We start from the raw sequence: 27,424 nt of genomic DNA, 5'->3' as shown, positions 1-27,424 counted from the left end.
TTATTTTTCTGAAATTCAGAAAAAATAAATAAATGCAGAAATGTAAATTTGAATTCCAATTCCTTCTAGTCCGCTCTAGCAGCCACGCAACATACATGTCAGGGGCTTTTATTTTGAAAGGTGGGGACAGGAAGGTTTACAGGAGGTTTCCTGTAGGGGTCGGGCAGTGACAGACTGCTGTTAGAAGGTAAGTTGCAAGGAATTTACATTATAGCAACGCTTTGCAATCCAACTGAACAACTTACCAGAGAGTTTTAGTGAGTCTGACCTGCTGTGTTGCTCTTTCACACACTCACGAGCTTCTGCCGACGCCCAGCAGCTAACAGCTAACTGTGGTTACTAGCAGCGCAATGCTAAACACAACTCACCTGCAAGTTCAAACCCTAAGCCCCACAAGCGCGCAGTGTCACTGTGTAATATTTTAAACAAATATATACTTTTGGAGAACCGGCTGCAGCATTTCTACAGTCCGTTCTCTTAAACTAATGTCACTTATGGTCTGCTTTGATGAATGGAGCGTGTTGAATGCAAAAGTGTGGAAGTTGACAGAGACTTTCATGGTGTTTGCATGTTGTGACAAGCTGCTTCAAGTACTAACCCTTATGTAACTCTGTTTAGACACATTACAACAAAGGGGAAAAAAGCCTAAGCTTTGTGTGTTTCACCTGCTCAGGCAATGCGCATTGGTTTGCCCGCAGCAGAGACACTACAGGGTGGATCCTTAAAAGCTTTACTTTTGGTGAGTGTGCGATTTCCTCTAACACTCCACTTTAAAATGGGCTCATCAGGGTTGTTTAAAAAAAAAAAAAACATGCTTTGCTGTAACCTTTATTCATTTCTCTCGTCAGACAGTGCTCCTGAGCGTGTTTATGTTCCAGCTGCTGAGGACCGTCGGACTGAGGGCCTTCTCCATGGCATCTGAGACGTACACATCAGGCACACACTCTGCTGCCTTTGTCACCTGTCCTAATGACACAGTTGCTAGAGATTTAGCCAGGTGATTCAAACGGCACAATAACAGTTCTGTTTTAGATGCTGTTTTTCCATCTTTTCAATTATAATATATGCACACCAGACACTTTGTTAGGTACACCTTACAAGTACTAGGTTGGACCTGTTTTTTGGCAATAATTGAACAACTTGCTGGAAACATTCTTCAGAGATTTTGGTCTGTGTTGATGAGATGGTTGCTGCAGAACCTTCATGCAAATTTCCCGGTCCACCACTTTCCAAAGGTGTTCTACTGGCTCGACAGCTTGTGAATGTGGAGGCCACTTGTGTACATTGACCTCACCGTCATCTGTTCAGTAAAACCAGTTTGAGATGATTTGAGGTTTGTGATGTAGTTTGTTGCCATCAGAATGTGTCATGAAGGGTCTGAAATGGTCAGCTACAATATTCAGGCAGGCTGTGATGTTTAAACCATTTCTTTTTGGAGCTAAGTGCTCCAGAGTATATCCCCCACACTATTAGACCACCATGACTAGTCTGAACCATTGATACAAGGCAGGATGGATCCTTGCACAAATGTTATGTTCAGATCATCATTTTCTGCCATGCTGATGTTTAGTTTGAACTAAAGGGGGTCTTGACTGTGTCTGCATGCTTAAGTGCATTGATTTGCTGCCATGTGCGCCTAATAAAGTGGCCGGTGCTTGCATATGATTGTTGATGAAAATATCAAGTAAAAAGTCCCTGTCTTCATTAGCTGGATACAAGGACCATGAGATGTTTTTCATCTGTGCTCATTTCATTCTTTTCTTCTTTCCAACAGGGGTATTGTGGAAAAGAAGCTAGCAGCTTGTGTCAACATTGTCCCAGCGATCAAATCTATGTATGTTTCACATTAGTTTTTCTTTAGTATCATGTTGCACTGAGCTTTCTTTACCAGTGTTTTTTTTATTGTAGACTATATTTATACTGTTTTAACTAGCAGAGGTATTCCTGCCTTTGAAGCTAGTACTTAATAACCAAAAATAATTGTGTGCTCTTCCTTCAGATATGAATGGCAGGGGAAGATTGAGGAGGACAATGAGGTGCTTCTGGTGAGTTCTGGGTACTGTTATATATTGCTTAAATGCAGCTAAAACCATGTGTATGTCTTTGGGGCAAAATGTAATACAAGACTGTTATTATTTCAGATCCTATTATGGATATAGCTCAATTTATTAGTGAAATAATTTAAAATCAAAAAAGAAAATTCATCATTTACAGAAGTATTTAGAACCTTTGAACTCTTCTCTTGCTCTCGGCGAAGGCGGTCGCACTTTTTTTCCTCCTCCTCTCCTCTCCCTTAGCTTCCCTGCTTATCCTCTTGTGTCCTTGTCTAGTCTCGTGTTTTTTGTATTACTTTTCCCTGGAACACTCTCTCACAGTCTGTTCTCTAAAACCTAAAAGAGGAATTATGGATTTGATCAACTGGTCCCTGAATGCAATTGACACCCCTTTCTCAACGAGAAGTCTGGGCTTGGGTGAGCCTGACTGCTGAAGATATCTACCTATTCGGAACCATGATAACAGGGTTCTGGCTGATCAGAGCTGGCTTGGCCCTGGCTTATCGAAGAATTAAGGAAGCAGAACCGGCTGTTCAAACCCCCACAAGGCTGCCCGCTGGGATTGAAACGATGGGACGAGGCGTGAGTTTCTCAAAATGGGCTCATTGAGTGCAGCACGGATAAGATCTTGGAGAACCGCACGGCTGCCGTGAATACTCAGAACAAGACCTCTGAGTGCAAACTGGATTACATCTGGAGGGGCTCGCTCGGAATAACACCTCTGAGCGCAAATTGGATCACATCTTGGAGAAGCTCACTGCGGTCGTGAGTTCTCAGAATCGGCTCTTTGAGCACAAGAATGACAACATCACGGAGCGCAAGTTTGATAACATCATGGAGAAGCTCGCGGCTCCCCAACGGGAGATTGAGTGACCAGTGTTGGACTGTTAGAACAGCTTTGAAATTCATATGAGTTGTTCGCACTAAAGTAAAAACCACCATCACTTCATGCGGATACCCCTTTGGCGCCAGCTGCGGTCTCAAGGCTGGAGCTGAACAACAGCACCCTGATAACGACTGTGTTGAGACTGTTCTTCCCATTCTACGCAAGGCCACCTGGGTTGGCTGGAAGACTGTTTACTTAGCCTGGCAGGGCGAAGGACACTGTCTCAGCTGAACTCTGGACACACACACGCACACAGAGATATATACACATGCAGATGTACACTCATCCCCCCCTTCCCCCTCCAAACGCCTTCGACGCTTATTCCCTTCCGGTGCTGACGGTGGATCAAGGAGACCAGCGCATAGGCTGCAGGCCCGGATGTACTGTCTACATTGGCTGTCTCTCACCCTTTACCCACCCCTGTTGCTTGTCATGTGTTTCTTTGGTGTATTAAGAGTTTTTTTCATGTGCTATGTGCAGAGGTGTTTTTTTTCTGTTCTCAAACTGATCTCCCTGTTGGAGCTCAGTCTGGGGGAAGTTATTTTTTTCTCCTTATCTTTCCTCATGTTGTGCTTTTCCATGTTATACCCCTCTGACCTGTCTTCCCCATGTGATGTTTGTGTAATGTATGTATGGTCGGAAGGGTAAGACGGCGCTGGCACGGCTGGCAGCCTTAACCCAATTTCCCTCGGGATGAATAAAGTACAATCAATCAATCAATCAATCAATCAATCAATCAATCAGATGCTCCAAGTTGTCCAATTTCTAAAGTCTTGAGTGCTCCCCACAGCAAGCAGCATCAGTAATTGTGAGATGGAAGACATTAAGAACCACAGAGACTCTTCCAAGAGTGGACCTCATGTGTAAAATCAGTCACAAAATCATGTTGTTCGTTATAGGGATAATCAAGACTCAGTCCCTCCAACAGAGTTTGAGAAGACCTCAGGAGACAATTGTCAAACCTTTTGAAAGGTGGCTTAACTGAGCTCCAACAAAGTTTTTTGGTAGAGTAGTTCAATGGAAAGCAATTTAAGTAAATGCTATTATCTACACTTCAACCAAATGATTTGTGAGAGCAAAACCAGAAAAGTCAAACTCTAATCTTTTTGCATTTATGTCCAAATTCTGTTACCGGTGAACACAAAGCACTGATTATTGGCTACAGTACCATCCCTGTGACGAAACATGGTGGTGGTAGCATCATGCTCTGGGAATACTTCACAGCAAACAGGGACGGGGAGATGTATCACAGTCAGGGGGAGAATGAAAGCCACCAAATAAACAGAGGTCCTTGAAGTAAACCTGCTCCAGAATGGGACGTGAAGGAGGGGCAATGGTTCAAAAAAGTAATCCGAGACACTTCTAGAGTAACTTGAGGACAGAAAATCGAACCTGGAAATAAGACTATTCTATATAAGAGCTATAGGTTTTAAGCTTAGGTTGTGACTAAATGACTGTCAATATGAGCTGTTAGTAGATCGACTGTCCTACTTTCTGTAGTCACTGTTAGAGGGAACAGCACTGATAACCATTCTCAGCTGTGGGCAACATTTCACTATTTAATATAAATATTTTTTTAAAGCAAGCAAGTCCTGAATGCGCCTGTGAAGACAGCAGTGAATGGCAGTACTGCTTTTCTGGGGGGTGTTTCTTAATGCAACATGTTTTAAAATGTGCGGAGGCAGGTTTCAGGGTAGATCCCATTATTTGTCTGCTTACTGTGATATATTAGGTCATGGTCTCTTAGAACATGGCAAACTATATTTTAAACTGTTCAACATGAGCTTACTCCATCATGAATTTGATTAAATGGAAAGGAAGTATGTCTGTAAGTCCTGTTTGACCCAGTGTCTTTCCAAATCTAGATGATCAAAACAAGAAGTTCCAAGGTACCCGCTCTTGCTGAATATGTCCGGTAAGTTTGTTTTTATATTCAACACATAAAAATCCTTCCTCCAAACAGATCGCACTAGAACATTGCGTTCATCATTTGCTCCATTATCTCATGATTCATGCAGTCACAGTTTTAAGTACTGGCTTTTCTCTGTTTATTTGACTCATAATGGATTGTCCTCCACAGCTCTAACCATCCCTATGAGGTGGCTGAGGTCATCAGCCTGCCTATTGACCAGGGTAACCCGCCTTACCTTAAGTGGATTGGAGACATTGTTCCTGAGTAAAGGTGGACAGTTAGATGAGTGGAAGAATTTGGGGATAATTGATGGATGTAAAAAATTTATATAATAAAAAAGTTCATTCTTTTCAAACACACCCCCATTGCAAAAAAAAAAACCTGTCCAGATTTGTAATTATTATTACAAACTGCATTAAACGTTGGGATAAAAAACATGTTCTGATATATTTGCAATGCTTCTTTCTCCCAGCAGTGAGCTGAGGCTTGTGAATAACTGCCTTCCCTCTATTATGTGGACCTCTAGAGGGCAGCAATGTTTTGTCCTTTTTCAAAGTTAAACTGGTGCAGAATTTAACTTTATCTCGGTGAACCCTGAAATGTGTAACGTGAACAGACATCTGTTACATCTGTTATGTCTTTAATGAATTTTGCATTGTGAAATAAAGCCAACTGTTTTTCATTGGTTTTACGCTTTTTTTTTGGTGAGCACATTATGACGGTGTGACACTTACATACATGCTACATACATATGTTAGGCACATACTATATACATGTCCATATGTTGTGAAGTAGGTTACATGACTTATTTTTTTTCCATACAATACCTTTTTCTTTTCTTTTTTTTAAACATTCTAGTTGGTTAAAGTAAACATTTATTTAGCCTACTGTCACTACTTGGCTTTAATACTTCACCATAGCATTAAAAACATCACTAATAATACAAAGTTTTGATAGTGGAAAAAAGCCTTAAACAAGACGTAAAACACCAAGATCACAATAAATGACAAAACTTCCTAATTTTTCAAATGTGACTCCGTTTCTTTACACTGACTAACACTGTGTAATGCTGAAAATTATGCTGCTCAAAAAATTAAAGGAACACTTTAAAGTACAACATCAAGTTGGTTAAACTTGTGGGATATTGATCTGGTTAGTTAAGCATCAGAGGGGGTTGTTCATCAGTTTCAGCTGCTTTGGTGTTAATAAATTAGCAACGTGCACTAGAGGGGTAACAATGAGCCAGGCACAAAAACAGGAATCTTGTCTTTGCTGACTGTTATTCACTAGTTTTGCATCTGGAACGTGTCAGTGTCACTACTGGTAGCATAAGGCGATACCTGGACCTAACAGAGATGCACAGGCAGTCCAGCTCCTTCAGGATGGCACAGTGGGTGTGGGGAGACATAACCATGGAGGGATGCACAGACCTCTACAGACTAGGCAATGGCACCCTGACTGCCATTAGGTATCAGGATGAAATCCTTGGACCCACTGTCAGACCCTACGCTGCTGCAGTAGGTCCTGGGCTCCTCCTGCAGTGAGAGTATGCAGGCAGTTTCCTGACACAATTAATACTCTTGACTGGTCCTATGCTTGGCAGAGCCTTTGAATTCAGTCCTCTGTCGGCTGATAATTTCCATCAATTGATATGGTATCCTTTATCCCTAACATGTTACACAGTCCATAACAGATGAGATCTGATGTGCTTTCAAAGTGTTCCTTTATTTTTTTTGAGCACTCTAAATATATAGCTTTACAAAATTAACAAAAATTGCACTTCGACTTATTAAACTCATTAAACATTCAAAGTTGAATAAAAATCACAATTAATGTAGAGATTTTTAACAACAGTCTATTTAGGTCGCTAGCAAGTATATTTATTATTGCACTTGTTCTTAAGCTGCGACCTAAAGCATGGTTTTAGTTAACCTTCAAAAAGAAAAGTAATTGGTTGATCTCCACGCATGTACACTAATTCAGGTGAAAATGATGTTGCACACAAGCCTGACTGAGAGGCGTGTTTTCTGAAAACAGTGCTAATTATCTTTGTGGGCTGCTTTCAAAAGCCAACGCAGTAAAAGTAAACACAGCTGACATTTTTTCATTCCACAGTGGGTCATTAGTCATGTCATTTCCCACTGGGGCATGATTCATTTAGTGCATTAGCCATTTCAGCACAAGAAGTTTCAGAAGTAACAGTCTGGTTCAAAATAACAGCGATACTTACAAACAGTGGTCATTCAGGCATCTTTGTGTGTTTGTTGTGTCTTTCAGGTTTCATTGTTTCTGCCGCTATAGTTTCTCATGGTTAGATTAAGTTGTTACCCTTTCAATTTGTGGCAAAACACTTGCATTAATGATGCCAGACTGTTACCATAAACTGGTATTAAAACCAACTTCAAAGACGCTGTAATACAGCAGGTACCCAAATGCACTGAAAATGGGCAAATTTCTGTTACAGGTAGCTGATATCAAGCACAGAGTTTTGGTCCAGGAATTCTTCAGGTGACCTACTTCTCTTACTGGCCAAAGAGGACACTCCCTCAGCAGGATCTAAGCTTGGACCCTGGTCACGTGTACCCCTCTGCGTGACCTGTGTCCTTGAGCCCTCTTTTACTCCGTTCTGGTTTCCATTCTGTGATGTCTTACAGATTTCTCTCATCTGTATAGCACCTTCTATTCCACCTATTTCCTCCTCTTCTTCATTTCTGCTACTTTCTTTCCCATGCACGTGAGTGATTCCCTCACTTATTTGCTGTTGGAGAACAATGCCGCCCCACTCCTCCGTGGGCCTCTGGGCCTCGATGCCGGTTCTGTCGTTGCTGTTCACTCTGCGCGACGTGCGGCACAGCGCCTTCCTGAAGCCTCTCTTGAAGTTGTCAGACAGAAATCCGTAGAGTATGGGGTTGGCGCAGCTGTTGGCATATGAAAGGACAACAACAAAGAAGTAGAGGCCCCTGAAGTCTCCAGGCAGGACCACAAGGAGGTTGAGAATGTTGAGAACATAGAACGGCAGCCAGCAGAAGATGAACACCGCCACAACAACAACTACCATCCGGGTGATTTTACGCTCTGACTTCTTGCGTCTGGAGGATGTGGCCTGTGCCCGTTTTCCAACACTTCTTACCTTTAAAGTAAAAGAGAGGAAAGCAAATACCCTCTATTTAAAAACAGGTTAATGAGAAAGTTTGTCCAAAATATATGCAGGCATATATGCAGGCTCATATGAAACTGATAACACAAATTTTTGCAGACACAGGTGTTTTTTTAAAGAAAGAAAGAGACTAGTGTACCAGATTAATCCTGTTTTCTGCCTAATGACAACTGGGATAGGCTTCAGCCTCCTTAATGACCCAGCAGTTAAAAAGATGGATGGACAGATGGAGGAATGGATGGATGGATAGATGGATGGATTTCCTGAAATAGAAAAGTCAATGAAATAACATAAACTGTCAAACGGTGCACAACTATGAAAACAACACTATCTGAGATCCTGCTGGTGGTTAGGGAGGATATACATGATTCTATTTGTTGTTTAAACATATTTATAGAGTTAAGAGTTCAGATTGCTGGAAGAACAACATTCACGCTGTCTGATTGCTGTTTTTCTCCCAAAATGTAGAAACACCTGCTAACCATAGCACACTCTGCTTTTCCATTAGGTCTGTGCAAATACTACTTAAGTACACTCATCCTCCTGTGCCATTAGTGATATTAACACAGTGTAGTCCATTTACGTTGGACTTCAGCATCTACGCACATCTTGGCAGATTTTCTGAGTAATGTAAGTTTAGGAGGACGTCACCGTAGAGAGGAGTGGAGGTTTTTTTTTTTTAAACAAAAATAACCGAGACAGAGTTTTAGTGTGGAAGGAGCCATTATGTTCCCAAAGTTCATTTATGTTTCCCACAGATGCAGCAACATGATTCATGATGAGTCAACATGAGCAATGTTAATCATGACTGCAAAAAGATTAGCAACTGTGAAAGTGGAAGATTAAAAGTTATAACCTTGTTTACATATAAACAAGTTACAGTAACAGTGTATACACACTCGTGCAGATACCGATCAGGCCTAACATTATGACCACAGGCCACAGGTCCCCCTTTTGATACCAAAACAGCCCCACTGGACTCCACTGGACCCCTGAAGGTGTGCTGTATCTGCAACAAGATTCTAGCTACAGATCCTTTAAGTTCTGGAAGTTGCGAGGTGGGGCCTCGGAGCTTCTCAACCTTAAACCTGTTGTTGTACTCTTCAAACCAGTCCTGAAACATGTTTGCTTTGCTGAAAGAGGCTAGAGCTTTAGAGGCTGCGTATTTCTGTTGCTCCGTGGTTCAGTTCTGATGCTCATGTGCCCATTTTTGGTGCTTTCATGAGTGGAAAGAAGTCAACACAGGCACCCTGACTGGTCTGCAGCTATGCAGCCCCATGTGCTGCAATGACCCTGTCGCTGGTTTACCACTGCTCCTTCCTTGGACCACTTTTGATAGATACTACTGCAAGCTGGGAACCCCCCACAAGAGCTGAGGTTTTGGCGATGATCCAGCCATCACAATATTAATATTATTAATATTGCAGACTCACTCAAATCCCTGTGCTCGCCCATTTTTCTGCTTCTAACTCATAAACTTTGACTACAAAATGTTCAGTTGCTCCCTAATATATCCCACCCACTAACAGGTGCCACGATAAAGAAATAATCAGTGAAATAATCAATACTGTTAAAATTAGATACTCATGTTAAACATGGCCCAAATTTGTAAACCTTGTGGCCATGTGCAAGTAATCACTGTGCACAGTGAGGTTTAGGACAGTGTTTACTGCTTGTTTATCTGTGTAATATGTAAGAGTGGGGACATCGTTAAAATGGTCATCTCATGCTCACAGCTCTGGCTGTGAGCACAGCCACCGCCTGCTCTTTCAACCTGTTTATAATGAACAGAAGAAAGCTGGCTGTTATAACCCTAGCAGGCTCCCGCAGGTTCAGCTGCCGCCCATTTCTCCTGAGGACCCAGTGTATAGCTGGATACAAGCTTGTGAAGAGCTCCTCGGTGTAGGCCAGCGTCAGTACTGTGGTGACCTTAGGTGTATGTTTCCCAGCCTGCAGAGGCTTGTGTAGTGATGTGCTTTGACGTATTTGACGATGAGTTTAGCGCTGTGTTTGAGCTAGTAGTGAGCAGCCGGTGCCCCACGTAAGAGTGAAGTCTTTCTTTGGTTTGATTAACCATTTCTTGTCTTTTCAGCAGATTCTGGTCTGTTGACATCCTTTGTTGGAGTGATATAACAGTATAGCTGACTCTTTATCTGTCCCCTGAGCTTATCAATGTTAATCCCCTCATCCCCTAGCCCTTTCCTGAGGGTGTAAGAGTGGCCTTAAAGGAAATGGCCTTTTTTTAGACAGTGGATGAACAGTTAATTGTCAATCATAAAATGTCAATCAAGTACATCAACATTATGTCTGTGAAGGTTCTCAGTCATCCAGGTCATCGTAGTCAAAGGAGTTTGCAAAGAAAAGCGTCTGGACTTCTTTGAGTTGCTTGAAGACGTTTCACCTCTCATCCGAGAAGCTTCTTCAGTTCTAAGGTCAAATGGCCGAGAGTCCCAGATTTAAACCCAGTGGGAGTATCCCCCCAAAGAGGGACAAAGGACCCCCTGGTGATCCTCTAATCACATGCGCCAAGGTGTGAAAGCGGGTGTGGGACCTAATCAGCCAGGGTTTCGGGTGAGCCCATTGTGAAACCTGGCCCCACCCTATCATGTGAATTCCTGAGGTCAGATGGACAGAGAGGACAGATGGTTTGAAAGAGGAGTGAAAGAGGCCATCTATGTCCACTGTGAGCGACCATCTTTGAACAGAGGCGGTGGTTTACGACACCAACTGTCTGCCATCTATAATCCAGTTTTGAGTTCCCTCCCCAGACGCCTTAACGCCCACTCACATCCTGGGCCATCTGACCTCAGGAATTCACATGATAGGGTGGGGCCAGGTTTCACAATGGGCTCACCCGAAACCCTGGCTGATTAGGTCCCACACCCGCTTTCACACCTTGGCGCATGTGATTAGAGGATCACCAGGGGGTCCTTTGTCCCTCTTTGGGGGGAAACTCCCACTGGGTTTAAATCTGGGACTCTCGGCCATTTGACCTTAGAACTGAAGAAGCTTCTCGGATGAGAGGTGAAACGTCTTCAAGCAACTCAAAGAAGTCCAGACGCTTTTCTTTGCAAACTCCTTTGACTACATCAACATTAGTTGACTCCAACAATGAAAAAAGCTGTAGATGAGGATAATCATTCCCCTTTAACTACTGAAGCTAAACAGTTTGCAGCTGAAATCGGTTTAGTTGTGGATTCTAGTTCGATTTAAGGTGACCACGACACTAATGCTGTGGTGTTTTAATCAACAATAAAAGGCTCCTACTTCACTATTGCTCATCTGAGTTAGAATAGGTAATATTTTTTAGAAAAGAGTATTGAATAGGCTACGCTTTTTCAAAAATGTCTCCAACTTCCTCCTCTACCTTAATAACTCAAATTATTTCAGTGTTCATACCTTGATGACGATCAGCAGGTAGCACAAGCAGATGACCAGCAGGGGGCAGAAGAATCCAACAGTGCACGTGTAGACAATAAACGATGTCTTCCACACTTCTGCTGGTTCAGGCCACACGATGCTGCAGTTCCCATCATCCTTCAGCACGTCCGCGAACACCACTACCGGCAGCACCACCACAAAGGACCCCGCCCAAACTGTGCCACTGATAGCCTTGGCCACGTGGGGGCGCCGCCACCAAGAAGAGCGGATGGGATGCACCACAGCCAGGTATCGGTCCACTGACATCACAGTTAAACAAAAGATGCTGGTGAACTGGTTGATGGCATCCACTGTCATAACCACTCGGCACATCAGAGAGCCGAAAGGCCACGAGAGCAAAGCGTTCTGTACCGCCAAGAAGGGTAGGCCCAGCATAAAAAGCTCATCTGCAATGGCTAGATTGAGGATGTAGATGTTTGTGACTGACTCGTGTTTTGTGTAGTTGACGACAACATGGATGACCAGAGTGTTTCCCACCAAGCCAACGACACAAACGATGCCATAAATGAGTGGGATGAAGATTCCAGCCAAGCCAGGGAGGGATCCTGGTTTACTTTTGGTGCAATTTTGACAGGAGCTGTTAAGGAGAAACGAAGTGTCATCTTGGTTGAAGCTGTGAAGCGGTTCAGAGGGAGTAGAAAGGAGCAGGAAATGAGAGTAGGAGGGGGCAGAGCTGTTGCTCCAGGTAGCTGTAGGGACTTCCTGAGGCAGCAAAGCAAACTGGATGAGCTCCATCGAGGCGTTAACGACTATCAGGCAACAGTTGTTGGTAAGCTCACATCAGCAGAAGATCAGCAGCCCTACAGAAAGCAAAGTAAAGTTAATAAACCGAGCACACTTCATGTGGACATGAAATATAATGCAGTTAATGCATTAAAAGTGTAGTCTGACATTTTGGGGATGTCCACTTAATCAAACAACTCTTCCAACAAATCAGCCGTGTTGGTTGTTTGTCCCCTGAAATGTGTCTGTAAAGTTACAAAGTTTCTTCTGGGACCTTTTCTGAGTTCTGTTTTCAGTTTCTGTTCGAGCAGATCTGTTGTTGGAGAAAATGCTTCATCCTTTGTAGCATCCTTATCTTAGAAAGGACACAGCACATAGTTTGCATGCAATTATTCACACTGCAGCAAACTTGTTGCTTAACTTTAAAATATAAATATAGGACATAATATTAGTTTTTGTCAAAGTACAGAATTTAGGTAAAACCCTAAGGAGTAAGAAAGGTGCTAGGTGTTATTTAGCTTATCTTTAATGTGTACATCAAAGATAATCCAGGTACATGAAACTTCAACTAAACTGCATTATGTGTTTACTTGTGAAAATTTGAAGAATAATTCTGTTTTAGAGTTTTAGAGGAAACATCGAGGCTGACTGTGTAAAGGTAACATATTTCTTAGATTGTTCTTTGCTAGTATGGACTTTAAATTATTATTGGATAGACAGTGACTTGGGAAGTCCTGTTACCTTGAGGTTGCCTAGAGACAGCCGGCACTCAAGTGCTGTATTGTTCACGGTTTCAAGTGGGCAGGAGACTTTTCCATGTTTTGTTCTCCTATTGACCGTCATTTGATGTTATGTGTTCTCTGTAAAAACTCACAAGTGACTTTTTTTTTTTTTTGCATTTAGACAACAATACTATATAACTAGCTGATGTAAGCTTTAGGGGTATTTATATGTTTTAACAGGCTTCTGTCAAAAATAGACATGCAAGCACTATTACATTTTTCATCTTACTATTGGCAAGAGAATGAGTGAGTCAGTTTCATAAAATATAAAACTGTCTCTAAAAGATATGTAGTAAAGAAAAATACAACATAGACAAAAAACTGTCATACACAGCAGTAAGAGAGAACGAACAGGCAGCGACATGTATTGACAAAGACACTTTTCTATGTACAGATAACGCTGGCTGCTGCTGATGTTGGACAACACCTAAAAGTTTCAAAAGTTTGGCCATATCTGCCCAGTGGCTTGATGAATACTAAGCTATTAATAAACGTAACAACCCTCCTTCCGTCACAACAAAACAAGCGAGCACCAGAACACAAACATAAGGTATTTAGTTTTATTAGTACGAGACTTGTTTATGAAGCCATCCCAGCTTCTTAATCACCACTGTTCCACACACAGGCACACCTTCATCCCTCACAGCGATGCTTAATAATTGGTGCTCTGGTAGGAACAAAATGCACTGACCTATGGGGGGAAAAAATAGCAGAGGCATATCTTCTGCGACCTCGACTGAGTAAAGTACATTAATGCAGATGTGAAGATGAGAGGAAGAGCGGGGAAGGGAAGGTGAATTATATACACTACTAAAGAATCCCCCAGAGATAGTTACTTTAGATTAAAATAAGTACAAATATTGGCAGCACACAGGAAATGTACACACTTTGAAGCATGACTGAATTCTCTTTCAGTGTTTGGAGAATATTTTTATTTTTTTTACTTTGCTTTTATTACATTTAATTTATTACAACCTAAAGGGCACCAATACCACCAGCGGAGAATAAGACCACAGTGTTCACTGGTCAAACACATGATCAAATCATGGTGAATGTCAATCCTTATGCACAGTTTTTAGACCAACCCTAAGAGCCATCCATAGGTCATGACCTCAATTACTAAATGTAAATGCCAGAGGATGGTATATGCTGTGCATCTCAACTGCTTAATACTGCTACTGCTTTTATGAAGCAAGTGAGTAAAGACAAGAAAGCCGATAAATATAGAATTATTAACCTGCTAGGAGTACCTAATATAGAATTACACTTATATTTGGGGTTATTTAGGCTTTTAAAACCTCATGTTTAAATCAGAAATTATTCAAATGAAAGAAGGCTAAGATTGATTTTTTTATATTGTGTGCCCATTGTGTAAGGAGTCTTTAGTGAAGAGATCCTATTGTGACATCATCATATAAGGGAGTAGTGATGTATTGAGCTGTACTGGAAAAATCCCCTGGAGGGAGTCTAGACGGTGGTGATAGCAGCGCAGGGGTGAGGATGATGCTGGAGATCTGGATGGATGCGATGTGGAGCATGACAAATGGTGAGATTAATGGATGGACCTGAGGACAGAGGTCCTGATTAAAAGTGGAGATGAATGAGGTGGAGGAGTTTTCCATCAATCTGACAAGGAAATGACCACAGAGAGCAGCAGAGGCTTAGACATTTTTTAAATGACCACAGTGCAAAAAATTGGATAAGAGACAGAAACTATGATAAACAAAGAGAGGAACATCATCAGTCAGGCGACTTTATAAACTAGGTGCTGTGTGAGAGGGAACATGAATGGGTGGTATAAACGTGAGACAGTCTTCTTGACTAACCTTTGACAGGCTTCATATCACAAACAGTGCTGTGATTGTGAATATGGAGTTGTACAACGTTCATGTGTCACACTGTCCAAAGACACGGAGCTAAAATCGTTCGACAGATTAAATCGAGGCACCAATTAATTCTCTGGCCTCAGTCATTGATTTTTTTTTCTAGTCAGCGAGCTTGAGTGACGTATAAAGAATTTCAATAAGTCCTTTTCAATAAAGCGTATCAGGAGTACACACAAAAGAAAAGAATATTGTAATGCAATAAAAGTGGTTTGGCAAAGTATTAAAAATCAGCTACGGCACAAGAGCCAGTATTCACCCCTAAATCCCGTCTCCATAAATAAAAAATATTTAAAAAATTATCGTTCTGGTTTTTATTGTTCCAAAATTTATTTAAAAAAAAAAAAACAGTTTTGGATAGTAATGAACAAATAGTAGGAAACCAAAGCTTTTCTGTGGTTACACATTGTTTGTGACTGTTTGGAGTGCATTCTCTTTGTAATCCAACCTTGTGACTAGTATGTGCATCATTTATTAAGCTTTAAAAAATCCACAATTACCTTTGAGTTTTGTCCTTGTCTCTCTATGCTCCCTTTTCTTCCTTCTCTTTCCTCTCATTCACAGCAACCAGCCACGGCACAAGGCTGCCCCTTCCTGAGCCTGGTTCTGCCACATGTCGCCTCTTGTTAAAAATGAGTTCTTCCTCCCCTCTGTTGCCATGTGGTTGCTCACAGTGAATTGCTGGGTTTTTCTCTATGATATTGTAGGCTCTTTATCTTCTGATAGAAAGCACCTTGAGGCAACTGTGGCTGTGAATTGGTGCTATAATAATAAAATGGAATTGAACATATAAAAACTATAGTAATGCAATTCACATCCATGGTTAGTGAAGACAAATGATTTTCTAACATATCACAGGCTTCACATCACTATCATAACGAGAATATCTGTTAATATGATATGAAAGAAAATGTCATTAAAGCTTCTATATTGCATGATATTTATAACAGTTTCGTGTTTGTAAATGTGTTTGAAAATGTTTAGTTTTAGTTTAGTTTTCATTACTTTCAGTCTTTTCAATTATTATTGTATGTAGGACGTGTCAGAGACAGGATTTAGGATTAAAATCAGTACACGTTACAATAAAAACACATAAGCTTTTTGAAAGCAGCCGACTCACAGTGCTGTCGACATCCACAGTTCCAATAAACACATCCATCAATGCTTCATTGTAACACAGTTTTTACCACATACTAAAACTAAGGCTATTTCCTCTATAGTTTTATTTTATTTTAGTTTTCCAAGTTCACAAAATCATTTTACTTTTAATGGGGTTTTTTTAATATCTAGTTTTTTTTAGTTAACTAAAATGTTTTTCACATCTATTTTTAGTTTTCAGTTTAGTTTTAGTTCACTATAATAACCTGAACAATACACTGGTTTAATTAATATATAAAAGGGGAAATAACAAGTTTAATGGTTCCATAACACAAACTGGAGTGGTTGCAGGTATCTTTTGTTTTTTTACTCACACCATACATTAGATAGTCACTGAATGTCCCACTGAGATGCGAACAGTCAGCAAGGCTAACCTAATCACACACACACTCCCCTACATTCTCCTCATTTTGCCTTTGCTATTGCCTCCCACCCTAATCTCTGATAAACACAATAAGAGCAGACTGACAATTTTTCTTCCTGAAGTGCATCACCTCTGTTGTCTGCCATTGCACGAGCAGCTCTCTGAAAACCCTCCCAGGAGGTGTTGCTATGGTAACATAAGGTCAAGACAAGGCTTAAAGGTCCCTGCATGGAGCAAATTGACGAGATAAGTGAGAGTGTAAATGACTGCTGATTGAAGAGTCCTTGCATTTACATTCAAATACAAAGAGTATTGTGTGTGAGAGGCCAGGTGTGTGACAAATGCATTTGTGCATGTGTGTACACAAAACCTGCCCTCTGTGCATCTGTAGAGTGAAGATAATATAGTCTTAGAGATCTCAGGGTAAATTTATGTTAACTGGTTGTTATTTAAAGTCTGATGCTAGCTGAAGTGATGATTACAATTCTAAATGTTCACTTGTTTGCTATACATATCTATATTTATGTGCCATTTGTGGCATAGAATGGAATATGTATAGTTTTCAAAGCAAATCTTAAAATAATCGGCTCAACACAAAATAACATTGAGCTACTGCTTTTGGCAAATTTTGCATAGTCTGATCTCTCCTAATACAGACACACGGAGAAACAGAAGCTTGAAAGTTTGTTAAAAATAGGAAGGTACTTACTTTTTTATTATTTCACGTCTCAAGGATTACTCTATCATTCTGGCAAACAAGGTTATACAGTCATATGGCTTACTAATTCAGTGTTCTGGTTCACTTTCCCCACTTTTTACCTCATTTTGTGGCTGCAGCAGGGAAAAGCAAATGCCAAGCATACAAATTTGAATATCAAACCCATTTGGAAAAGACTCAAGACTGGATTGAGGGAGTGAAACGGTAATCTTCTGTGGTTTCGTAACCTTATCGTTCTGTGCGAGCAGGAAAAAACTTAAATGACGTTGAAGCTGTGCTGAAAAAATAAATGTAGAAAGAAATCTCATGTGCAACTGAAATATGTATTTTGCCTGATCATTAAACTTTAATGGTAACTTACTGGTTGTGATTTACAGTAATTTAACTATTAATAATAAGTGAATGCCATATGCCACATATGAGACTGAATAAAAAAAATATAATATATATTAATTTTCAAAGTGACAGAATGAAAAAGTTAAAATCTTAATTTACAGTTTTTTATTTTTTAAAGTTAATAAATTGAATGTAAATATATTTAAAAAACTGAAAAAAGTCTAGAAAAAAACCCTGTTTAAGTGAGACAGCACAGGGTTTACAAATGAACTGGTGAAATTGTAACTATTTGCTGAGGCAGTACAATGAGAGTCCTGGGTGGGGTGGCTGTAGCTCCGGAGGTAGAGCAGGTCACCTACTGATCGGAAGGTTGGTGGTTCGATCCCTGGCTCCTCCAGTCTGCATGTCAAGCATCCTTGGGCAAGATACTAACCCCAGTTTGCTCTCTGATGCATCCATCGGAGTGTGAATGTCAATAGAAAGCACTTGGTTTAGAGATGGTGATTGTGGCATGTTGTATAGAGTGCTTTGAGTACTCCGGGAGAGTAGAAAAGCACTATATAAGAATCAGTCCATTTACCATTTGTACAGTATAATTTGAGGCAGCAGTTCATAACCTACAGAAATTATGCAACGCTTTCAAACTGTCGGTGGTCTAAGCAGCAGTCCTTTCTATCCACTTTTTCACTACACACTTTAACCACATTACAGTTCAATGTGTTTTTTCTTAATCTCATCAGTCCGATGTTTTCCTGTGCTGGCTTGAACACCTTTAGGCTTTCACGTCAGAGACTTTCTCACTGCTCTAATACAACTCTGACTAAACTCAATGCTGCAAACTCAGTTTGTGATTACCAACAAATGCATGTCACTTTGTTCCTCATGAATCAGTAGAAAATAAAATCCACTTTCACTGAAGCCTCAGTGTAGTTTAGCATAGGCTTTACAGTTAGCCTTTGAATTAGCTGAAGCCAAGATGTCATCTTGAGATTTTCAGAGAGCCTTTTCCAGAGGAAAGACTATTATACTGAGTCATGCACCACCTCAGCAGTTATTGTTCCTCGATGGAATTCACTGAAGGTGTGTGTACTCATAACTGGACGCCATGGCTGACACTGCAGGACAACACACTTCTACACTCCCATATCGATCATTCCAGCTGTTCATCCACAACATCACTGAATCCTAAATTCAGTTATTTCCATAATGATGCTTGCTCGTAACTGCAAAGCGACACTAGCAGTATTGTACTTAGAGATTAGCTGGTGAAGCGACAATTGCCTGGCACATAAAAACCCTGGATACTATTGTTATGGTTTCTGCTAATGAAAATAGCTTGCACCTGCTGTGAGCTTCAGCTGTTGTGTCTTAGGAACAAGCTGAAAACTTTCAAAAATCCACATTCATGCTCACAGCAGTTTGGTGCACGATGCTTTAATAAACACTTTTAACATCAGTTTCCATGTTTTGTTTTTTTTATGTTTTTGTTTTTTTCCCATCACCATTACGTTTTGTACAACCATCAATTTGTCTTTAACCGCTCATATTTCTGGTGTGATTAACCTCTCATAAAGACAAAAGAGCGCATAAGAGATGGCAAAGAGATGTCCTTTCAATAGTTGAATTTTTGGAAAGCATTTATACTAACATTAATGGTGACTCTCTTTATAAGAGGCCTGGTGATGATTACATGGTTGATACTGGTGGTAAATACATGTTTCCTCCTCACTGAAAACTCTGTTGATGCCTGCGTAATACCTTGTAATTGTTCAATCCACAGCTTGGAACAAACAACCTGCTGATGCAATCTAGAGGCCACAAGGTCCCCATTAACACAAACGCCTGTCTGGCAACTGTTTCGTTGGGGAAGTGAATGCCTGCTGATTGCCCAAAGGGCCGCTCATTATTGTTACATTCACTAAGTGCATTTTAGGGCATTTCTATTGTTTCTTTTAATGTCAGTCTGGTCTTTTCTTTTTTTGCCGCCCTTATTCCCAGCATATAAAAAATAGGACAGGAAAAAGCAAAGACTGTTGGTGGTGTGGCCATCAGGCTGCAGAGGGTCATAAAGGGTCATAAAGGGTCATGGGAAATGGGGAAGAGTAACCATCACTCACTGCACAAAATAGATTTCAAAGCCTTACTTATCATGCCATCATTAAGAAGGTGCCAAGGAATTGCAGCATAAATTGTATACATTTATGTGCATCTGTCCATTTATTTCATATGATTTATAATGTTAGTTCTAATTGTGGATACAACTGATCATCACACGATGGTGATGCTGCACAAAATCACCACTTGAATTCCTTGCTGCGACGCTTTCAGCTTGGACATGCACACACCTAAGTATATGTACACTTCGTGTAGACAAAACATTTAGAGACTGGAGCTTGAAACACACTCCTGCATCTGTGAATTTGCATTATATGCCAATAAAATACAACAATAATGCTAATGACACAAACATTTTAAAAAAGCTTACCAAAGTTAGTTCATTCTAGGTTGGCAGCAGTCTCCAGGGTTAGGGTAGCTAAAGCTGCTAGCAAATGCTACGTAACGCCTCAGCTAGTTAAAAATCACTGAACATGTTTGTGCTCTTTTGGACCATTTTAACAGGTTTATCTGGCAAATTATATGTCTTCTGTCACAAAAAGCTCTGTGACTTAAATTGTAATACTGTATGAATATGCTTCAGTCTATGTATGCAAGTTGCTAATCAAGATAAACCACATTAGCTGCTAACTAGCTGCTAATACTACATCCTCTCATCCAAATATGGCCATTGTTTACTCCCAAAGAAATAACATGGTGACAGCCAAAATGCCAACCTTGAAGCTTCAAAACAGTAGTCCACAAAAGAGTGTGTGCTCTTGTTGTGATTGGGTCCAAATTTTATGTACAGTGTTTGACTTTAGGTAATGTTTAAAATAGTGATCATATTATCAGTGTGAAATACTGTACTTTTGGTTTACTAAATTTAGCCTATTCAATATCTACAGTTACTAAAAATAGCCCCATCTTTGCAAGACAGACCAGTAAACATTTGTAAGTTACTTTAGCCCAAAGTACAAAGATCCTAAGCTTGTATTTTCACAAAAACACATATATGCTTTCAGCAAGGCAAACATTTGCACTATAAACATTCATCTGTGATATTTCTTTGGGGAAAATAGTGGGTTTATGATGTGTGTACACTGTTTATGACATACAATAATAATACACAGTAATGTTCTTTTCTTTTTTTAAAGCAATTTCACTCGAAGCAGGAGAGCATAGATTGAGCAGAGATACACCATCAGCTAATTGGCTATCCATTAGTCCTACTCCCTCAGGGAATCTACTTCCTCTGTTGCTGTCTAATTAACAGATTTGGACTGGATCCAATCTGCATCCCAGCCACCTCCACACCGCTGCCTGCCTCCACACTTTTTATTACAAAGCTGACAAGTGCTCACAGATTGCACAGAGTCTGATCAATACTCTTACAAGCATGTCATGTGGATCAAAGATCTGCAAATGCAAACATGGTCACAGAACGGTTATGGTCGACACATATGGATGGACTTATCTATGGATAGATAAACACACAGGGAGGTGTTCGTGTGCAGACATGAGTCATTTGGCCCTAAGGGAGTGACTTAAGTTAAAAAACACAGGAGACTGTGCAGCACCCACAGTGTCACACTGCTTGTGGAGGGTAGATTTTTAGGAAGGTATACAGGATTTTTTGGGGGGTGCATTAATGCTTACGTGCATTGCCACAGTTCTGCTAAAACCAATATCAGCAACACTTTTATCCTCTTCCTACACAGCGTGCAGGACACATGCAGTTTATGAAAAAAACGTACCACAGGTGAACAGACAAGAATGAAAAGCTTTAAAAGCTAAAGAGTGGGTGACCAATTAAATTAAAAGCTCTGTTTCCTCGGACAGTGAAAGAAAGAGAAAACAAAGGGTCACGTAGAGGTTAATTATTTTTTTACCTGTTTCACGGCAGTCCATTAATTCAAGCAGCAGGGCTTCAATAACAGTGTTCTAAACCTTATCAGTGATAGTGGAGCAGATTTCATATTCCTTCCTCTTCTTTCCTCATCTTTATTTCCTCTCTACCCTGTTGTTGTTTTCCCCTCATCTCCTCTTCTATCCCCTACACCACATGTCACCCTTCTTCATCTCACTCTCTCCTCATTTCTTCTCTTGTGACTCCTATTCCTCTTAATTCTGCATTTTTCCTTTTTAGTTTGAGTTCAATTTCTTTATCCAGTTTCTATTCCAGTGTCTTTTTTTGTATGTGTGACCCTTTAGAGCAAATCGAGGCCTCCACTTCCACCTGTATCATTTTTAAAAGCCACATACACAAAAATCCTAATTTTTACAGTAATTCCAGGAGTTCTGTATCAGCAGCAGACAGATGAGCACCATGACTGATAATGTTTTTGGCTTGCTGCACCTCCAGAGACACGACGCGAAATATATCTCACATTAATAAACAGTATTAGAGATTAAAATAAATCCCACCAATACGCAGCAACAACTAGGACAAAACAGAAGCAACACACAAAGCACAGACTGCTAAAGTGAACCTAAACACGGACACCAGCCACCTTCACCTGATGTATTTACATGTAAGCACGAGTTTATGACTGTGTGCTGTCCGCTATCACAGGTGAATTATGCAAATGAAAATGCAGCCAGCTGACGGCAATGGCTGCTTTTGTTTGGACAAGGCATCAAGTTTATGTTATTAAGTAAGACAAACTTAACGACGCTTCATTTTCACAGGCTCGTGTTAGCGGCAGCGTGGATTAAAAAGGCTGTCCTGCACACTTTAAACAGAGAGTAAAGACATGACGAAGGGAAAAAAATACTTACAACTATCCGCTCACTGTTTTTCACCGGTCTGCACTTCAGCTGAGAACAGACTCACTCGGAGCCGTGCACAGCGGAGACTGTCTCAGAGCTCTGTGAGCTGAGGGGGTTTGTAAGAACAGCCTCCACCTACAATACCCACGCGCGCGCACACACGCGCCCGTGTTTCTTTTTTTTTCTTCTGTTTTTGCCGGAATTTCGAGGACCCTGCAGACACGACGTATTAGCAACTCTCTTAACCAATACAAACCCCAACCCTAGTTCCAGAAACAATTTTAGATGTTTTATATATACATTATATTATAATGGTTATGCTCGGCTTAATCACTTCCTGTATTATCCTCTCTCGTAGCTGAGCAGCGAATGTTGTGGAAATCTGAAATAAATCAGGTTTTCTCTGTGACTTTTATTTGACTTTGCATTGGTTCAAATTACCAGCAGGTCCACGTGCTTTTTTACAAAGCGGGACGCTAACCTCCAATATTTACACGTCACTGCCACGATCACAGAATACGGTCAGAACACTGTGTGCGAAAGATAACTGATGCATGATCGTGGGGTATACCTGAAAGATTATTCTTTGCCATAACACAAAACAATACTTTAATGCAACTGAAATAAGTAAAATCTGTTTATTTATTCAAATTATTAGGAAGATATGCTCAGAATAAAGTGAATACATACCAATCAAGTACATTTCATTTGGCCAGATTCCATTAAACTTCATGTTTTACGCGGGACTTACTGAAAAAAACAAAGACACAGAAAGTTGACACGAATTAAATTAAAATCAGCATTCAGCATAAATATTTTCTGAGTGCGTGAAGACAGAATGACAAAACATGACAAAATATGGAGCCTTTCACTGAGTCAGGTCAGCTTCACAAAGAGTCTTAAAATTTCCCATTACACTAATCAGTTGTTAATACCTTTGCAGGGAGTGCACAAATTAACAAACAGCTAAGCACCTGAATCTCTGGAGCCATTACTCATAGCAGCAGCTTTGGAAAACCATCACTTTAAATAAGTGCCATTACCATAGGTTCAGTTTTTTTTACTTTTTGTGCACTTAAATTTGAGTCCTCAAGACAAATTGGTGGTAAGAAGTACTGTATAACAAAGTACAGGGATAGTGCTATCACAGTGTCTGTTTTAATAACACAATGGGCAATGTAGTTGGAAATTTGTTATATTTTGCACAAAGCGATTTTAAAAGCTGTGTTTCTTTAGACATTTAATTCTGATTCAGAAATGCAAACAAAGTGTTCAAAAACAGAAATTCATACAAACACAGCAGGCTCTTTGCTTTGCTCTCTCATCTTTCTGCCTCTGTGAATAGCTGTAAGTAAAAATGGAGGGGCCATTGATTAACAGTCCATGTTCAGACCAGACTTTTTAACTGAATGAGGCAGTCACTTTACGACCGTCAGCCAGTGCATTTCACCTTCCTCCTTAGCAATAACTAAGACAGAAAATGCAGTTCAACCCGAGTCACAGTGAGAATGGGCTTCATGAACATGGCTGAAGCAAATGTCATGTTCACAGAGTGAGATTTTTTCTCAGAAAGACTAAAAGCTGCATGCTAAGTGGTGCATAAGTAGTTTGAGTCTCCTTAGAGAGTACTCTGAAGCGTTGCCTGCATGTGTGTGTTCTTCTGTCGTCTGTCATTCCTGCACACGGTTCCAACATTGTTACTTTTCAAGCACCTACACCTGTGCGCCCTCACACTGCAGCACATTTTACTCCCCTGGTTGCAGAAACCGTTCTATATTTTGTCACAGCTGCAAAAGAATCTCTGCTCAAAGAAACTCAAAGAGATTTGGAAGATGATGGAGAGGAAGAGATTTCAGAACATGAGGCCTTTTGCCAGACAGCAGACAGGAAGGTGGGGAGAGACTGAGGCGGTATGGCACACAGGAAACGGTCGAGGGCAGACTCAAACCCAAGCTCCTGCAGTGGGAACTCTAACGTTTAGTACATGTGTCCCCACTCAGCCAGGTGAGATATAGCAGAACCATCAATTCAGAGTCTGACAGTAAGGGTGAAGACGAGCCTGACTGTTGGTCTGCTCCGAAACAAGCCCATAAGCAAGCTTTGAAATATTATGTCACAAAATTGTGAAACTGGGACATGAAATTTAATTTGAAAATGAAATTCATCCTGATCAGGAGCTGTTATGATCTAAATGGTGTTCTAGATCCAGTAAGCAAAAAGGAAGAGCTGCAATATGTGTGCTTTTTCATTAGTGAATAAATAATAAAAAGCTATAGTGCAGACTACAGCGCCATCCAGTTGGTAGAGTATCACTTCCTGTTCCAACACATACTGGTGTTTTTGTGTAGCTTATCTGCGTAGCAGTTTAATTATAACCTTATAGATAACTTGTTATTTCATAGTGTAATCTTCCTACTAGAACATCACATGCCCAAAGGGAAGTGACTATTTTGCTTTGGATGATTTGTGTTTACATCTTTTTGTAGAATCTGTTTACACATTCAAAATAAAGAGAGAACTTTGTTTGTTTGTTTTTTGTTTCTTTCAACTTTCATCAAAGTCAGAAGTATGCATACACTTCCTTATTATTTGGTAAAATTGCCCCGAAATTGTTCCACTTGGGCCAAACGCTTCAGGTGTCCTTCCACAAGCTTTCTGCAATAGTTTGCTGGAATCTTGACCCACTCCTCTTGACAGAACTGGTGTAACTGGGTCAGGTTTGAAGGTCTCCTTCCTGAGCGGTATGATGGTTGTACATTCCTGTACTTTTTATTCTCACCTATTATTGTCTGAATGGATGAATGTGGGACCTTCAGGCATCTGGAAATTGCACCTAACGATGAGCCACACTTGTGGAGTCTACAATTAATTTCCTGATGTCTTGGTTGATTTCTGGTGATTTTCCTATGATGTCAAAGAAGGAGGCTCTGTGTTTGGGGTGTGGTTTTCAATGCATCCACAGGTGTGCCACAAATTAACTCAAATGGACTTAATTAACCTATCGAACCATTTTAAGCTAAAAATAGAAAATATCTGGAGTTTTCCTTTTGTTTAAAGACACAGTAAACTTAGTGTATGTATACTTCTGACTTTGATGAAAGTAATAAAAGAAAATACATAGTTTTCACTCTTTATCCTGATAGTTCATGAATACAAAGAATATGTTGACATTGATTAATCTAAAACAAAAAAGTTTACTCTTATCTGATGTTTGACGGTAAAGAAAAAAATGTTTTGGGTTTTTTTTTAAGTGTAAACATCTGGTTTCAACTGTAGTAGTAGATGGTGTTTTTAAATGACTATATTTTTTATAAATAAGTACTATATGCAGTAGTTTATTTTAGTTGTATGAGAAGTACATTGATGTTCTGTGTTGTAGGTTATAATGGTTGCACACCCATTATGAATCAAATCAGCTTCTAAATAATTTGCTGGTTTTCCTCTCTCTCCTTGCTTTTTACTTTACTTGAGAGATACTGACCTCAGTAAACAGCTTGGGTATCTGCAACTGTATCTTATGGACACTCAGGTGAAGAACAGAGCTGAGCTATCAACTGATGATTACCTGATGGTGTGTTGGGTCAGGTGGCGGGGGGCGGATGCTGGACTCCCCTTAAACTGCCACTTCGACAGCATTCTGAGGGAGGCTTTGGACACTGAGTCAGAATGGACAATGTTCTGCACCTCCATAGCTGAGCCTGCTGCAAGGAGCTGTGGCAGCAAGGTGCTTGGTGCCTGTCGTGGTGGCAATCTCCCAGAAGGAAGCCATTAAACTGAAGGCGGAGTTCTATCAGGCTTGGTTAGCCATCAGCTGGTGGCCTCCGGCTCACACTGGAGGGTTCACAGTGTGCGATATACTGAATATACTCAATGTATCGCAAGTTTTTCCACAAAAAGTCAAACACTGCCTGGACTGACAAACAAACCATCCTTAAAGATATTAGAACACACCAAGCTTCTGTGTTATTTGAGCCAGAGACTGCACTTGTGGATGAACAATAAAAACATTTTATATTTATTATATCAGTAATGTAACTTGCAATACAAAGTTATGAGAAGCTTAAACTTAGTTTCAGAATAATTAAATCTGAGACTTTGTTTTATTGTAAGGTTAATAAAGTTTTAGATAGTGTGACAAATAAAAATATAAACTTTAATTCTGAAAATATTTATTATTATATATTATATAATATTTATTATTAAATAACACCAGCTACAATATTGGTAATATGTGTGTTGTTCAGCAGAACAGTGTCCAGTATGTTGGCTGATATACTTTATTTACATTTTAAAATAACAGTTGGGCTGATTTTAACACATTAAAAGGAGTGTTTTTAATAATTATTTTTTAAATAAAAATACAGTGTTTATATTAAATGTTGTACTAGAAATAAGTTCAAGGACGATAAAACGTCATGTGATTTAGTTACATTCAACTTGTATGCAGCAAAATTAAAAACAAGTTACCACAAAAAGTGTTAAAAGTAGTGGCCGTATTTGACCTCATCACCAGGAGGAGTTGGAAATACTTCAGTTTCCCTCAGGTGGCCTTTTGCTGGTTGGATTGCCACTACAGTCTGTAAACTGTAGAGGTAATGTTGTGAGCTCATTGGATGAACAGTTTCTGAAATACTCAGACCCATCTGGCACCAACAACCACGCGTTCTCTTTCCCCCATTCTGATACTTGGTTTGACCTTCAGCAGGTCATCATGAACATGTCTGTATGCTTAAATACTTCAATTTGCTGACATCTGATTGGTTCACTAGATATTTGTGTTTAACGAGCAGGTGAACAGGTGTACCTGGCAAAGTGGGTGTAACCCTCAGTGTTACTGACATGTTCCACACTGACACACAAAAATATTCTGTGCCCCACACTGTTTTACTAAGCATGTCTAATCACTATAGACATTACAAATACCTTCTTGAAGGAGAGGTCAAAGGTCAGTTACCTTTATAGGTTCCTGCTATATGTTATGCCATATACACAGCACAGTTGTAGGAATAATAGTTTCTAAGTTCTAAAGCTTTTTGTCAATTTTCACCCAATAAATCATAAAGTTGACCTTGAAGACCACAAATTTTAATGTATTGTTAACATGACCCCACTCTACAGCCCTACAACATTTTAACAGGAGTCAT

The 27,424-nt window shown here is 40.2% G+C and overlaps 2 protein-coding genes across 4 annotated transcripts; one reads left to right on the top strand and one right to left on the bottom strand.

Annotated features, from left to right (window-relative positions):
* The first annotated feature begins 73 nt into the window (after window positions 1-73).
* Window positions 74-5,534, top strand: LOC100708400 (protein CutA homolog). Of its 3 annotated transcripts, none has more exons than XM_005464862.3 (7): window positions 74-187; window positions 619-739; window positions 849-997; window positions 1,775-1,834; window positions 2,000-2,045; window positions 4,806-4,855; window positions 5,021-5,534. In XM_005464862.3, the coding sequence occupies exons 2-7, from the start codon at window positions 677-679 to the stop codon at window positions 5,118-5,120; spliced, it is 468 nt and encodes a 155-aa protein (XP_005464919.1). In that variant the 5' UTR covers window positions 74-187; window positions 619-676; the 3' UTR covers window positions 5,121-5,534. The 3 variants fall into 3 exon arrangements, with proteins under 3 accessions (XP_005464919.1, XP_003459391.1, XP_019215876.1); XM_003459343.4 differs by having other exon boundaries at window positions 89-187; window positions 674-739; XM_019360331.2 differs by having other exon boundaries at window positions 120-187; window positions 674-739; window positions 853-997.
* Window positions 5,176-22,435, bottom strand: LOC100710195 (somatostatin receptor 3). Its single transcript, XM_019360328.2, has 3 exons — window positions 22,290-22,435; window positions 11,409-12,250; window positions 5,176-7,982 (listed from the first exon to the last, which is right to left on the bottom strand). The coding sequence occupies exons 2-3, from the start codon at window positions 12,183-12,185 to the stop codon at window positions 7,311-7,313; spliced, it is 1,449 nt and encodes a 482-aa protein (XP_019215873.1). The 5' UTR covers window positions 12,186-12,250; window positions 22,290-22,435; the 3' UTR covers window positions 5,176-7,310.
* Window positions 22,436-27,424: the final 4,989 nt, after the last annotated feature.

Source organism: Oreochromis niloticus, linkage group LG6 (assembly GCF_001858045.2).
Source record: "Oreochromis niloticus isolate F11D_XX linkage group LG6, O_niloticus_UMD_NMBU, whole genome shotgun sequence".
Taxonomy (NCBI): domain Eukaryota; kingdom Metazoa; phylum Chordata; class Actinopteri; order Cichliformes; family Cichlidae; genus Oreochromis; species Oreochromis niloticus.
The sequence above is the reverse complement of the archived record's forward strand: the minus strand, read 5'-3'. Positions and strand labels throughout refer to the sequence as shown.

Excerpts from the sequence above, each read along its gene's own strand:
- LOC100708400 (XM_005464862.3), top strand. The coding sequence starts at position 677 with ATGCGCATTGGTTTGCCCGCAGCAGAGACACTACAGGGTGGATCCTTA. Across the intron at positions 998-1,774 it reads GTTGCTAGAGATTTAGCCAG|GGGTATTGTGGAAAAGAAGC; the intron begins GTGATTCAAACG and ends TCTTTCCAACAG. Across the intron at positions 1,835-1,999 it reads GTCCCAGCGATCAAATCTAT|ATATGAATGGCAGGGGAAGA; the intron begins GTATGTTTCACA and ends CTCTTCCTTCAG.
- LOC100710195 (XM_019360328.2), bottom strand. The coding sequence starts at position 12,185 with ATGGAGCTCATCCAGTTTGCTTTGCTGCCTCAGGAAGTCCCTACAGCT. Across the intron at positions 7,983-11,408 it reads ACCTGCTGATCGTCATCAAG|GTAAGAAGTGTTGGAAAACG; the intron begins GTATGAACACTG and ends TTTACTTTAAAG.